Genomic DNA, 14,559 nt, shown 5'->3' on the forward strand with positions numbered 1-14,559 from the left:
CAGTATCAGTGAATGTTAAAGAATCCCCAGTGGTCGAAATTTTCGGTGCTCTTCACTACGGCATCCCTCACGGCCTTAGTCGTTTTGGGACGTTAAATTCCATAAACCAAACCAAACCAAACCAAACCAAACCAATCCAATCCAATCCAATCCAATCCAAACCAAACCAGATCACACCAAACCAACCCTATCTTTTTCAATGAGATAGCATCAGAAGCGTCATGAGGACAAAATGAGTCGTAGGTCATAAAATTCGCTCATTGGTTGGAGGGAAGTGACGTCTACGGACCGTAGCATTTTCATTGGCTGGAAAGAAGTGACGCCACCAAGCGGGAGTATTCCCATTGGCTGGAAGGAAATCACGTCATCAGACCGGAAGCGGCGCCACTTCCAGCCATCAGGAAGCAATGCCAAGGCAAAGACATCAACAGCTACTAATGCTATCGCATTGCCGACACAAAATGGAATCGCGGGCACCTATGCTTTTTTTTCTTCTGATTATATAATTATGATGTTTCGAAAACAATTGAACACTGTTATTGAGGAGGTCTCAGTAAGTCTCAGAATACAGGACCGCCTCCTGCATAAAATTTTAAACATTAATATGAATATGCTCTAGATTATTAAAACCTTATGCCGATTTTGATGCTGTAGGAAAAAAAACGGGTAACTGAGGAAGAAAACACAACGTTTTCATTTCGCTCACAAACGCGGAAACACCACTCAGATCCAAGAAATGTGCGTTGCTGCTCGCCAGTACTGCTTAGGGGCATTTGTTTTACTGGTTCAGACACGAACTCACGAGAATAAAGACTGGTAATTGCATAAATATAAGCTCTTTCAGAAAGCGGAGAGCCTTATTTCTCACTATAAGTGGAGCTTCATCCCCACGGACAGCGACCACATGTCGTAATACAAGCGAACCCGAGTTCGGAACATTAAAAGCGCCATTGACTGCACTTATGAACATGAGTTTGTTATAGTTTGTTACTATTTTCACTCTCTTAAGCACAACTGGTGATGCAAATAACGTTTGTACTGAAAATAGTGCTTCGTTCACGTCGACGAAATGAAACGTGGAAAGAATAACTTTCCTACAGCTGTGCCACACTTGTTCTCATTTCCTCTGTTGTGCCGGAGCACGATCGCTGCGGCGTTCATATATCACTGTTTCCAATATCAAGGTAGATGGAAAGAAGTGTTTCGTTTGACAGAAAAAAAAAAACTGTGTTCCGGAGTTGCGGAGAAATATTTTACGACGCTTCTATAGCAACCATTCAGGATAAGAAAAATCCAGATCAGGATTTCTGGATACCAAGCATTCCGTTATGCAAAAAGAAAGTGCAGTTATGAATGTAACTACTCTGTCCCGTTAAAAGTGAACTGCTTGTTATCCTTTCCCACAGCAGATCCAAGAAGAAAGCCAGCTATCAAGATAAGCCAGTGGAATGCTAAGAAATAAATTCAGTGTTGTCCGTTTGAGGTCAGGTGGTCGGACCGTACAAAAAAACTTTTTGAAAATTAGACTGAAACCTTCCGTGCGGGTACAGTCGTGCCTCGTTAATATGAACACTTTGATTTCCGGGAAAATCAGACCATAAAGCGAGTCATCCGTAATAAAAAATCGCGAAGAAAACAAAAATGTTGTTCAGATTAAGCACTATGAATGTCCGCTTCGTCGCATAGTGGTGGGTAGCGAAGTGTAAATTACACGAGAATCTTGGATCTACAGGTGCATTATGCGGTGCAGTTGCAACGCCTTGTTGTCCATGAGAGACGTTACGCCATCTCACGGTGTGATGGGGTATCTGCTATCAGAACTGTTCACATCCCACGAACCACAAGTACGTATCTGTACTCAGTCGGATGACGGCTGTTGAATGCGACTTTCAAGTAGCACTAGCTGCACAGGAATTTTTCTTCAAAGTCATTAACGGAATGCGGTAAATGGTAAGGCACCTTGACCAGACACCTTTGCACTGTAAAGCACGAGACCACAAAAAGCCTCCACTCAGGCATTTGAACTTTCGCCCAGCCTTTCGTTGGTGTCCTGAACTCAAAATACTGGAAAGTATTAGTTTTGACCGTCGAAATTTTTGCCGCATCGCTGTCTGTATTAGCGCGACAAAAATACAAGGGCCCCAGAGAACTTTGCGCATTACCGCCGTATCCAGTGTCTGGACAGCAAGCTTCCAAATTCATAATCACCATCAGCCTGACTACGCTCACTGCAGGACAAAGGCCTCTCCCGTATCTCTGCAATTAATCCTGTTCTTCGCCAGTTGCGGCCACCGTATTCCCGAAAATTTCTTAATCTCATCTGCCCAACTAACTTTCTGCCGCCCCTTGCTACGCTTGATTACCTAGCCTTGTCTCTTGGAATCGAGTCTGTTTTTAAATTAACGAGGCGCAAATACACGTGAAAAGCTTGGTCCCTCCCACCAAAACTTTCTGTAATTCATGTCGTCCATATTAACGGGGCACAACCGCCCATATTAACGGGGCACAGCAATCGAGTCGATGCGTGGATCAAACATGCACAGCTGCAGAAACGGCTGTAGCTCCGCAACCGACGCAGAAAGATGCAGAAACTGCTCTCTCGCAGCGTACGCAATTAGAGGCGTGTGTATCCTATCGGGAACTCTTTCAGGCCCGCTGCTAAGGAACCCGTCCGCTCAGAGAACGCGGCGTCGGCTGCGGCGGACCAGCTGCTCTCCGCTGCCTCTGTCGAAGTGGGCAACCGCGGCGCTCAGAGCAGCTGTGCGCCCTTCAGGTGCACGCGTTTTGCATAAATCTTCTTCACTTCCAGACGCCCCGATCTCCCCAGGGCATGCACGGTTGCCAGTTCACACACAGCGAACTTTGGACGCCAAAAGCACCGCCATTTGTCTGTTTTGCGCAGCTATACGTCAGGATTCTCACAGATGAGTGACGTTGGCCATGTGAACGGAGATATGGCTCACAAAAAGACGAGGAGATCTGCCATGCAAGTCAGTTTATTTATTCCTTCCAACGAACGCCCGAAAAACGCCGCTTGCGGCAAGCAGCCGCGCGGCTCGCTCTCCGGAAGTATGCGCACACTAACGGCATCCACCGCCGGATTTAAATAACTTCCCTGTTCAAGTCTCCCCCTCCCAAACAACGCCAAGGAGCCGCCCTCCTCTTAATAAAATATTATTCATTCATTTTTTCAGTGCACATTCTTCTTAATTAGCACATCAAAATAAAGGGGTAACAGCTGTAGAAACACTTGCTTGCAGCACAAAGGAAAAAAAAAAAAAACCTTGCAGGCTAACCAAGCTACGCCTGCATTACGCTACTGGAAGGAAAGCAGTAGAATATTAATTTATGAACTGGGCTGCCAGCTTTTTAGTTTCGCTTCTCTTACAAGAGCTCCCACAGAAGCGTGTGCATTCTTCAGTGTTATCCTCTGCATCCTCCACAACCACTCCTTCGTCTTTATCATCTTCTCCCAAGGTCACCTCGATAACTAGATCCCATGCATACGCGGTTACTCATGGAGAATACAGGGTTGCTCAATATGAAAGGGAACACGAAATCGCTTGGCCGCCGCTCTTCGCGAAGGTCTAGCGAAGGGCTACCGCCGAAAGCCGGCGAGAATGGGCGGCACAAAGCGCATGCGCGTAAAAAGCAGCGGGTCGAGCCTACTGCGCATGCGCCTTTGACACCGATTCTCGCCGGCTATCGGCAGCAGCGCTTCGCGAAGCGGGGCGGCCCTGCTCTGGCGTGTTTCTTGTCATAATGAGCGACCCTGTACGTACATTGTATACGTAGTCCTGTGCACAGTGCATGCCTAGAAAGACGTGGACGCTATTTATTCTTATCCACGCGTTTCAATGTTACGAACTTTTAATACGAAGGTCCATCCTCGGGCGGTCAGACGGACATGAAAAATGTACAGACACGAGGGATGCGCACAGGCGGAAACTGAACACAGGAAAATGGCAACCGTATAGTGCATTTGCTCAGTGAATAAATTGCAAGAATGAAAGCGAACGTCTCTATTACTCCGTTCTACCCCTTTTTGTGATATCGCTCTCCTGCTATCTCCAGACGAATATATTGTATATTGCACTGACTGTCGGTCACGAGCATAATATAGCGAGCATTGCGGAACAGCTGCTAATGCATAGAGTGAAGATGTATTGCATGCATTAGCAACTGCGTCTTCGCAGCCGCGTCGTCGAGAGAGTTGTATCGCAGCGGTGGTCAAGTCGTTTTAGCATCCTCCTCGTTAGGTGCAGGCTTCGATCCCCAGTGCCGCCACTGGTACCCATCGAGTTCCAGTGGGTACGAGCCCTTGCCTTGAGCTCGGCTTCTTTTGGATGAAATGCTTGAAAACGGGTCTCTGATCCCGCCTTGCGTTAACGAATATGCCTTGCGCCATCGTGACCTTTGGCCAATGCTGTCCTTGAGTCATTAAAAATTAATCATCTCACCATCTTTACCGCAGACAGCTGCGGTAAAAATGGTGAGATGTGCCATAGCAGACAGCTGCTATGGCACATACAAAGAAGCATCGTAGGATGTAGTCGCTACAATTCCTAACACGCTTTATACACATAGTCCGCATAACGCAAGGGCATTAATTCGAAATCAGTTCATATTGTTCCGCCACAAAAAATATTGAGTGTAATAAATCAAACTTGTTCATGGTCGAGAACCGACGCAGAAAGCCGTGCGGATGGCGGTCATGCATCGCCAAACACAGGGTTGGGTTAGGTTAGGTCAATAACAGTCAATAACAGTGGCATTAATTCGGGTCATAGCTTTTTAATGTGAATATCTTTTAAGCAACAACCTCTTGCGGGCGTTCATAGCGAAACCATGTATATTTTCCTCGTTGTTCGGAAAGGTGACTTCAACTGGACGTCCAGAACATCCTGAGTGCACATCCGCCCGTGTATTAATTTGTTCCCATTTGAAAACTGTACTACTAGAGCACTTTTCATCGAAAGAAATTGAGGACCAGCGCACTTTACCGTGATAAATTTATCACATGTTCGGGGCCGGTCAGGAGCTGTTTAGCAGTTCTACCCGCTACTCCACTCATGCTGCGACCTCTAGTGTCATTAACCATCTTTGCAAATGCTGACAGAGAGACCGGAAAATAGCTGACCGTTTTGATCACGCCACGTCTATTGAATGCAGCTTCAGAGAAAGGACTTCGTTAAGCGGTTGTATAAGGGAAGCATGAATTTAAGAGGAGCGTTAACGTTACGGTACATAGGGAGAGTATTAAGAGGTAAAGGGTAAGGGTTATAAAGAAGAGATGGACACACACAGGCGCTCGAGCACGCACGCTCAGATAGAGAGAGAGAGAAAGTTCCTTCTTTTGCGTTCCCAGGTAGTGCGCGAAATGTATAGCCGGCGCGCCTGTATTCGACTGCATCGCAGGATTGATTGATTGAAAAACGTTGTTTATCACACGTTCTTTGCACCCAGTATTCTAGCGCATCAGTCCGGGCGTGTGGCCCTTCATCGGAGGAATGCTTGCTCCTTTCACCGCGGTCGATCGCCTACTGCTGCGCAGATCCAGTACTGCGAAAACCCGTGCGACTCGTAAAGACTAGCTGCAGGATCTAGAGTTCCCCAGCGAAGCCCTCGGTGCCTTTGCTACGAAGGCGCGTCTTATACCCTTTTTTTTTTCGTTTCCTTTTTCCCGCCCTCTCATTTGCACCGCGGCGACGCTCTTGTCTAGCGAGAGGCGGAGGCTGCGAGCGCGCCGTGCTAACGCCGTGGTCGGGCTTGCTTTCAGGCGAAGCTGTTTCGAGTGCGCGGCTGCCGCGCGGCCCTTTGTCACCGCAGCTGCGCGCATCGACGCGGCCACAGCCCAGGCTCGTTGCGGCGAAGCGACACGGCCAAACGCGCCTTGTTTACACGTCCGAGCGCGCGCAAGACGTCGACGATACGGGGAACGCGCGCCGGCTGCGGCCGGGCGCGCCGATGAAGAGAAGCCAGGGCTGGCTGGGCTCCGTAGTTTGCGCTGGCAATTAAACGGCGCAGCGAGATGAGATGAATGGCGCGTCTGTTTGCTCTGGATGCACCGTGCTCCAGCTGCGTTATGATATTCCATTTGTTTTGACGCTCCAAAAAGATGAAAAAAATGCGGGCAGACACAAATTTTTCGCGGAAGAGAGATAGACAGATGGAGACGAAGGAGAGACTACCGCTTTTATTGTATTCTAGTTTACTATCTTCAAAGTTTACCGCAGTGACCAAAGGTTATGGTATTGCTGGAGCAGCCGCTGCTAGCCATTGAAGCAGATCTGCACCGAGCTCGACGGAGACAGGAAACAACCAAATACGAGAAATTATGGTCATAAGTGAATTGCAAACTGGGACGGAAAGAACGCAGCGCAGGAGAATAGTCCGGCCTCAGTGGTACAGTTCTGGACGAATGAGAGGCACAAACTAACACACTGTGGTGAGTTGAGCGCTCCATAGTGCTGTCATAGACGTGTCACAGCACAAAGCGCAGATCGAACGCCGCATCTATACCGAGGCACACACAGAGGCCCTATTGATGTCGTTCTCACCAAGATGCAAGGAAGAGCTGAATGCTTGCCGCAACTACGCCGTGAAAGCAAAACTTGACCATGCGTTAGCGTGGTATTTATAACCAGCGCATCTCGGTAACAGCTAAAATGAAAAAGTAGTGGGCGTTGTAGTTAACGAGAGCATTTTGGAGTATTTAAACGCCTACAGCAATGTGCTTAAAACAAAAGTTTAAACGTTAAAAGTTTGACGCGTGCTTTAGCGGCTAAATGCGCTCTGGGTCGATGCACACTGTAATCATGGGAAAGGAGCGCAGTTTAGTATAGTGACGGTCTAGTGAAATAGACAGGAAACTCTTCATTGAAGAGTGCAGGATTTTTCCGGCATGTTTAAAAGAGGTGACACGGTACTCAGGATCAGGAAGGGCCACCAGAGAAACACACCGTGATCAGGAGGGCGGTAATATAATGAGAACAGAAAAGTAAACGCAGTAAAAACTAAAGGTCGTAAATTTGGAGGTCAAACAAATCGGATGATCAAACGAACACGTTCTCAAAGGGACTCTGAGGACAAATTCCTGCATCGATAGATTATGGCATTCTAACGACAGAGACCATTCTCACCCAAAATGAAACATGTATAAGCTTAACGCCAAAAAACAAAATACTGGTGTCGCCATCACCGGCCGATTTTGGAAGTAAACCGCGTGTGTCGACGCCAAATTTTTCGTGCGGATCACAGAGGCTATGATGCATTGCCATTCACTTGAAAACGGAGGCACCCAGTCTTGCTCAGTGTCGGCTTAACGAGTTTAAATCCAGTGGCAAAAAAATTTTGAAATTCAATTTTCTCAACAATGTTTTTTTTTCTTTTTCTGCCGGAGAAACGTTAACATTCCCAGCAAGAGATAGAGAATCAGTTTTTACTGAGCAGAGTAATCGGACTGAGTTGTCCATAATGTGCCCTCAAGATTCTCTAGCAAGGTCAACGTCCTGCCAAGTGAATCGGGGCAAAAAGTTCAGAGTCCAGCTGCTAATAATGCCAGGACAAGGAACCTAATGCATGCTATCCCCTGTCAGCGACACTTAAGCAAGCGCCTCCACTTCAACCTATGGGCAAGTTCTCTAGTGTGCATGCACTCGGCATTCGAATTAAATATGCTGCACTGTTTCCCCGAAACCATGGATGGAAGAGCAGGAAAAATGGACTCGCCAACCAACTTGCAGAGAGCGAAGCGCTGCGACGTGGCCGCTGTCAAGTTCTTGAGCCTCCTTTTCTTCGCCACGAGAACAGAGGAAATAGGCCGTCGTTGTTGCTTTGCGCAGTGACCTCGCCCTATAGAACCAATTACCGCCGCAGCACGACAACTGAAACGATCGCTTCGGCACTTCCTGCGTCCGTATCAGCTTCCCTGGAACATTTCGTAAAGCTCGGCTTGTTTACAACTCGCTCTGAATCTCGCGAGGGACGGATGCAAGTAGGGCGTTCGAAAGCATCGACTCGGGTACTTGGCCCTGCACAGCGAAATGCGCATGCGCAGGTTGTTCCATCATGGCAATGGCTGTGCTTGCTTCACTCCGAAATGTCTGGACCTTTTCTCTCGACATCTGCTTTCTGCAAAGGAATAAATTTGCCGCGATTCTCCAGAACTCGCAATGGTTTTAACACCTCTTACGTGGTTGGTTTGGTTTATGGGGGTTTAACGTCCCAAAGCGACTCAGGCTATGAGGGACGCCGTAGTGGAGGGCTCCGGAAATTTCGACCACCTGGGATTCTTTAACGTGCACTGACATCGCACAGTACACGGGCCTCCAGAATTTCGCAGAAAATTCAACCGCCGCGTAAGTTGACAAAGATGTCCAACCATGCGCTTTCGTGTCCAACATTTTTGGATAAAAATTTTGAATATTGGAAAATTGTAAGGTACTTTTATAAAAATATTGAATGTAATGGTCCATTCTTTTGGTGTGTAGCAAAATCTATCTTTTAAATTTTAAAATAAAAATTTTATTAAAAATTAAATTAAATTTAAAATTTAGCTGATTAAAATTAATTTTATGCAGTTAAAGAACACTGAAGTGATTTCAGAGGGCATATTCTAGTGCATCAGATATATAGGTGGTCTTTGTGGGCATTCGAGTCAAATTTAGAAGCTCTGCGTGGATCGTATAATCTAGAAATAATGTTTAAAAATCGCTGCTCGATATAGCTCGCAACCGACTAGGCCGGCACCTCAACGTCGCGTCTCCAACCCCGATGACGTCGGTGGGCAGTATGGGCGAGCCTTCAAATAGCGTTTTTTTAAAGTTATTTATAAATCATGGAGTCCACGTAGAGCTTTTAAATTTCACTCGAATGCCAGCAAAGGCCACCTCTACAGATCCGTTGTACTAGAATAAGCCCATCAAAACCATTCTAGGGGCCCTTTAAAACTGCAATGGAGAACCAATGGGGAACGCTTTTGACGACGGCAAAAACGTTAATAACAAAAAATGGAACCCTGCCAACGGGAGATTTGTGGACATATTTATTAATATAGTGAAATCTTAGAATGTATGAAATAATTGGTTCATAAACCTTTTCTCGTTCAGAAATGCTTTTTTCTGGAATTGTATGGTATGAATGCTGCCGCGGTTCTAAAGCTCAAAGCTCAACCCCTCCTCACGTTCTTCAGTGTTTGAAATACGCGCCAAGTTCACTTCGTTGTGCACTGCGATCGCAACCGGCTGAGATCGTCGTCGCAGTCGTCATCATCACCACCGCAACCGCAATCACAATCATCATCATCATCCAAATTACGTCCAATGCAGACCCGCCGCTGTTGCTCGATTGCCCCACGTGCTTGGCTGCTCAGCCGAAGGTCGCGGGGTTGTATCCCACCTTCGGATAAGAATTTCGGTGGAGTCGAAAATAAAACCCGCCTGTGTGCTGTGCGATGTCAGATTACGTTAAGCAGCCCCAGATGGGATAAATTAGCCCAGAGTCCTACACTCCGGCGCCCCTCACAGCCCGTGTGTCCCTTCGGGACGTTACACCTCCCTCATCGCGTACAGCCACCATGTCCCCCACAGGAAACGGGCATCTCATGAGTACTCTCTAATTATCCCTGCGCAGCTACAGCCGCGACCACTCTACCACAGCTTCCTGTTCATTTTATGCACGGTACTGACAACATATCACTCTTAGAGGTGACAGAGTATAATTATTTGGGCCTATGGATTACTAACAACCTTTCGTGGTCAAAACACATAGACGCTGCCGTAGCAAATTCAATGCGGAAACTCTTTTTCTTGAGGCGCTCACTAAAGTCATCCCCGCCTAGTGTTCGTCTATTGGCGTATAATTCCCTCATTGATTGCTGATGTGTACTGATGTTTGAAAAGTGCCTGCAAATGCTATAAATTTGAGCGTGTTTATATGCTTGTATTTTGTTTCTTTTTCCCCACCCTGCTATGTTCTGTACTAGATCGCAATATCTATAAATAAACAAACAAACAAACAAACAAACAAACAAACAAACAAACAAGCAAACAAACAAACAAACAAATAAACTACATCGCTCCGCCTAACTTTCGATGGAGATCACATACGAGTCCCATAAGCAGTGTGCGCTATCCCATGCGAGAGCTGATGCGTTACACAGTACACGCTGTTCTACGCAGCGTACAGTCGGGGACAAAAGTATCTGGACCACGTGTTTCTTCTAACGAAGCCGATAGCTCTGCTATCAGTCGGCGGCTGGAGACCACACTTGTGGAGGTGAAAGTAAAATTGCCTTCTTTCATCTCCACAAGTGCGGTCTCCAGCCGCTGTCTGATAGTAGAGCTAAAAGCTTCGTTTGAGGAACACGTGGTCCGGAGACTTTTGTCCCTGTCCCCGACTGTACACAGTACGCTGTTTACAGTACATAGGAGAGGATCGCCTACAAACAGTGACGGCGCGACAACTACACAAATGGATAGAAACTGTGACTCGCAATATCCGCGTGGAATGCGGGACATATGTTTCCCGCATGTGTGTCGCTCACGCTTTAAGGAATAAGTAAAGGTAACAAAAAATACGTGTCACGAAAGAGCAGCAGTACGGCGGAATTTCTACTAGCGCTTGTCACTTTCATGTGCGCTTCTTTCCAGCAGTTGAGCATCATTCGCTATTTTGGAAGCTCTCTGTCGATACAAAGACATGCATGTTCGTTCCACATTGTTCGCACTTTTCATTGGAGTCCAAAAACCTTGCTCTGTCGATGACCGCAAAGGCAGCGGCCAACGGCCTATACTATACGTTACGTGTCATTTTATATACGGAACCAAAACGTGACGTCAGCGCAGCGAGTCCTATTTGCAACTGAGGTTATTGCAGCGAAGAGAAAGTTTCACACCTGCGATGTTTCGCGTCACTCACAGTCACTCACAGCTACGCCCACAGCCCGGCCGGTTTAAGTTATCTTAAACACAGCTTGTTGAATACGTAACGAACACCGCGGCACATCGTCTTTATACTCGTACGCGCCCATTCAGCCAGCAGCAAGCCTTTGGCCAACGCGCAGCTGGCCACGCTTTGTCCTTTCCACTCTTTAAACTGCCCCTTTCTCACTCCAGAATCAAGCCACATGCATATGCAACAAACGGCGAAGTTCGCGGAAATAAACGCAGGCACGTTTGAATACACTCTGCCTCATATTCGCGGCGTAATTATGTCATCTAGGGATTACCTTTTTAACGCATTGTACGTGACGCAGTAAGGGGGATCAACAAATCAGCATGTGTGTAATTCCCGTCGGACGGAACTCTTAGTTATTCTTACCCGAAAGGCGACCTGTCCTACTAAGCACCAAGGAGCGAACGTGGAGCCTGTTGCTATTCTTTTTGAATGCAAGCATGCATTTGCACTTAGAGAACGCTAGCCTTTATCCTGAAAAGCAACGTACGCTGTGAAGCATGGCAAGTTCTATAACTCTAATTGATATCTAGTACATATGACACTATGTAATAGACCTTTCTGTACGTTTCGACAAGCACGATGAATAGCATCGTACCTTCTGACTTACTGTCGCTTCAAAATGACTTTAGAGGTAGTACGTTGAAATCTCGAGTCTATATACCATACATGTTCCCTCCTTTCACAGCCTCAATTACTAGCCAGTTTTTGTGCTTGCGCAGAGTGCACCGTCTCCATAGATGAACGGGAGAAACATACAACCACTGATTCCAACGAAAAGAAAAACAAGAGGTAGTGACGTCAAAAGAACATCGGGAACTTTTTACTGAGAACGCAGATGAAACAGGTTACTCGAGTGCAGTGTAGCATCCACATGCGTGACGGACCCTCGCTTCCTCACTCTCTGATGCTTTTGACGGAACAGAAGCTCACAGCCGTCTTTTTTCTCTTTTATTGGTTTGTTTCTCTCCTCAAACAAACAAACAAATAACGCTGAGACAGTTCAAGAAGGGGTGGGTGTTTTATGGAAAACAAAGATATTAAAAATTGCATCAAAGGTTTTCGATGGTCCACTTGAGTTGTAGGCCAAAGATGGTGAAAAAAAGAAAAATTAAGAAAAAGGTTAACACGTGAGATCCTACGGCGTGAGGTTAGAGCGGGTAAGTCTGTTTTTATTAAATATTTATTGCTAAAATGCTTGAATTGTAGGATTAATTACACACAATGAATCTTGTTGGGCAGTTCTGAACCGACTCGAGGGCGTTAATAGGGTTGTCATGTTGGGCGCAAAAAGTTGGATTCGCATACTCAAGCTTGGGTCGCATAAATATTCGGAAAGCGAGCTTTTAACTAGGGGAGGACTAAGGGAATAGAATGTAACGGCGTATATAAACTAAATCACGGGTAGCAGAATATATTATGTGCGCGACATGACATGTCTAGGTTAGGTCACAGGAAATATGCACACCAATATATTTGAATGATTCAGTGTTTGTTGTCTGGATGCTCTTGATGCTGTAATTAGGCACGACGTAACTATGACGACGGTGAATAGACGTGATGAAAGTTTTACAGAGATTTAATGACATGATCCAAGTGTTACACCAGTCCTGTATGCAAGCAAGGCAGTCTTGTAATGCGAACTGGTCACATGTAGTTCGCTATTGATCGGTAAACGAAAACCATCGACAAAAGAGTCCTAAACGAGAAGAAATGTTACAAAGCAGTTCAGTAATCTACATCAAGAAAGAAAAGGGCCCAAGTACAGTACCTTGCGGTACGCCTGAAATCGCGGGTGTTCAGATGAAGAGTGTGAGTTGCCATGTACTAACTGCTGACGGGTGGTTAAAAACCCTTGAGTCTCGCTTAGAACACAGTGGTAAATGTTAAGCCTTGATAACTTTAATAGGAGACGACCATGGGGGACCTTATGAAACGTTTTTTCGAAATCTAATAAGTCGAGATGTTAGTAGGGACATAAGTCGCGCAGAAAAAGCGCATGTTGAGAGTCACAAGAATGATTTTGGCGGAAGTTAAGCTAAACTGGGTGAAAAGCAATGACGGACGTTAGGAAGTTATAGCATTATGGGAGTATAAAATATGCTTCATTATTTTACAAGAGACCCTTGTTTTGTAAATCGGGTGGTAGTTACTAGGCATTGAACGGCTCCCTTTCTTGAAGAGTGATGACATTGCCCACGTGCCAGTAATGTATAATTGAATCCGCGTCGAGTGAATTCTGGAAGATTAATGATAAAAAAATGAAAGGACGGTTACAAGTGTGTAAGGCGAATAGTTCAGCGTTGAAGTGGCGCTGCGGGCGCCGATATAAAGGCGCAAAACAGAGGAATACCTAATATATAAGGGCTAACGCTCTAAAACAGGTTGAAAGATGTTTAGTACTTGTTGGCACTTTGGCGTTGATACTCTCCAGTCCGGTGTATGCCGGGTTCATTTACTTTCACAATGCCGATGAGATTAATTGCGATATTCTACATGAGCAAGAACAGACTCGCAATCGGGAAAACTTATGTGGTTCGTTAGTAAAAGCAGTACTAAAGGCTGTTTTAAAAAATCGCCAACATCAATCTGAGGAATCGGAAGTTCAGAGCTAATAAAAAGTGAAATATCATTCCACTGGTTAGGATTATAGGTTTCCCAAATCGCTTTGAGTTATTTTGCAGCATAGGTGGTAAAGCAGTAGAAAAAGAAAGCGTTTAGCTTGAGCGGTTAGCCTGCCCTCTTCTTTTGATACTATGTAATACTTCTGCAATTTGGGAAAATAGTTAAATCGTTTGACTGATCGAAAAAGAAGTTTATTCATGTTATTTAGTGGTTTGAGTGATACATTAAAACCCGGTGATGTTATTGTGAATTATGTGGTTTATATTCCCGAAGCGACACATGGGCTATGGGGACGTGGTAGTGGAGGACTCCGGATTAAGTTAGACCACCCGAGGTTCCTTGACGTGCACGGACATCGCACAGCACATGGACACCTTTTGCGTTTCGCCTGTACTGAAGCGCGGCCGCCGCGACCGGGATCGAACCCGCGGCTTCGGGATCAACAGCCGGTCACCAAAGCTACCGAGTCCGTGGCGGGCGGTGTTATACTTTCTGTTTATGTACTACGGAAGCGTACAGCGCAGCAAAGAAGAGGACACAAGAAAGGAAGAAGAGTGGGGCACACAGCAAAGCAACCAATCCGACTCAAGAAAGTTTAGTGCAAAATTAGCGGCGAAAGTATCGAAGTATCTTGTCAAAATTCTGACTTCATGCTGACATAGTCCTCTTTATCATATAGCGTCAGTGTTTTTCTATCTTTTTTTTTCTCTGTCAAGAACGTCGCATAGAAACGAATTATGTACTGCCAATGACAAATAACAACAACTAATGAGGATGTGCGGGAGTGTCGTAATGCAGCGAAGCCAAATCATTTCCATTTGTTATGAGACACTGACACGCGAACAAACACCGATCTTCGTTTGTGACGATTAGTATACAACCCCATCGTGCGAGTTGTCGGATCTGTCCTTCTGGGGCCGCCGCGGTGGCTTAGCGGTTATGGTGCTCGGCTGCTGACCCAAAAGACGCGGGTTCGAT

At 46.0% G+C, this 14,559-nt stretch overlaps 1 protein-coding gene across 8 annotated transcripts in view; it reads right to left on the reverse strand.

Annotated features, from left to right (window-relative positions):
• The window catches only part of LOC149364063 (anoctamin-7-like), a 90,397-nt gene that overhangs the window by 34,421 nt on the left and 41,417 nt on the right, over positions 1 to 14,559 (reverse strand). Inside the window, exon 1 of one of the 8 annotated variants that reach the window (XM_089574065.1) lies at positions 7,740 to 7,807. The exons of 6 other annotated variants lie outside the window; for them this stretch is intronic. In XM_089574065.1, coding sequence (XP_089430191.1) covers position 7,740 — 1 coding nt within the window. In that variant the 5' untranslated portion in view covers positions 7,741 to 7,807. Of the gene's footprint in view, positions 1 to 7,731; positions 7,871 to 14,559 lie in introns of those variants that run through there. One more of the 8 variants, XM_089574067.1, reaches the window with a different exon arrangement.

This window comes from Amblyomma mixtum, chromosome 2, assembly GCF_055824585.1.
Source record: "Amblyomma mixtum isolate Tamu chromosome 2, ASM5582458v1, whole genome shotgun sequence".
In the NCBI taxonomy this organism is placed as follows: Eukaryota; Metazoa; Arthropoda; class Arachnida; order Ixodida; family Ixodidae; genus Amblyomma; species Amblyomma mixtum.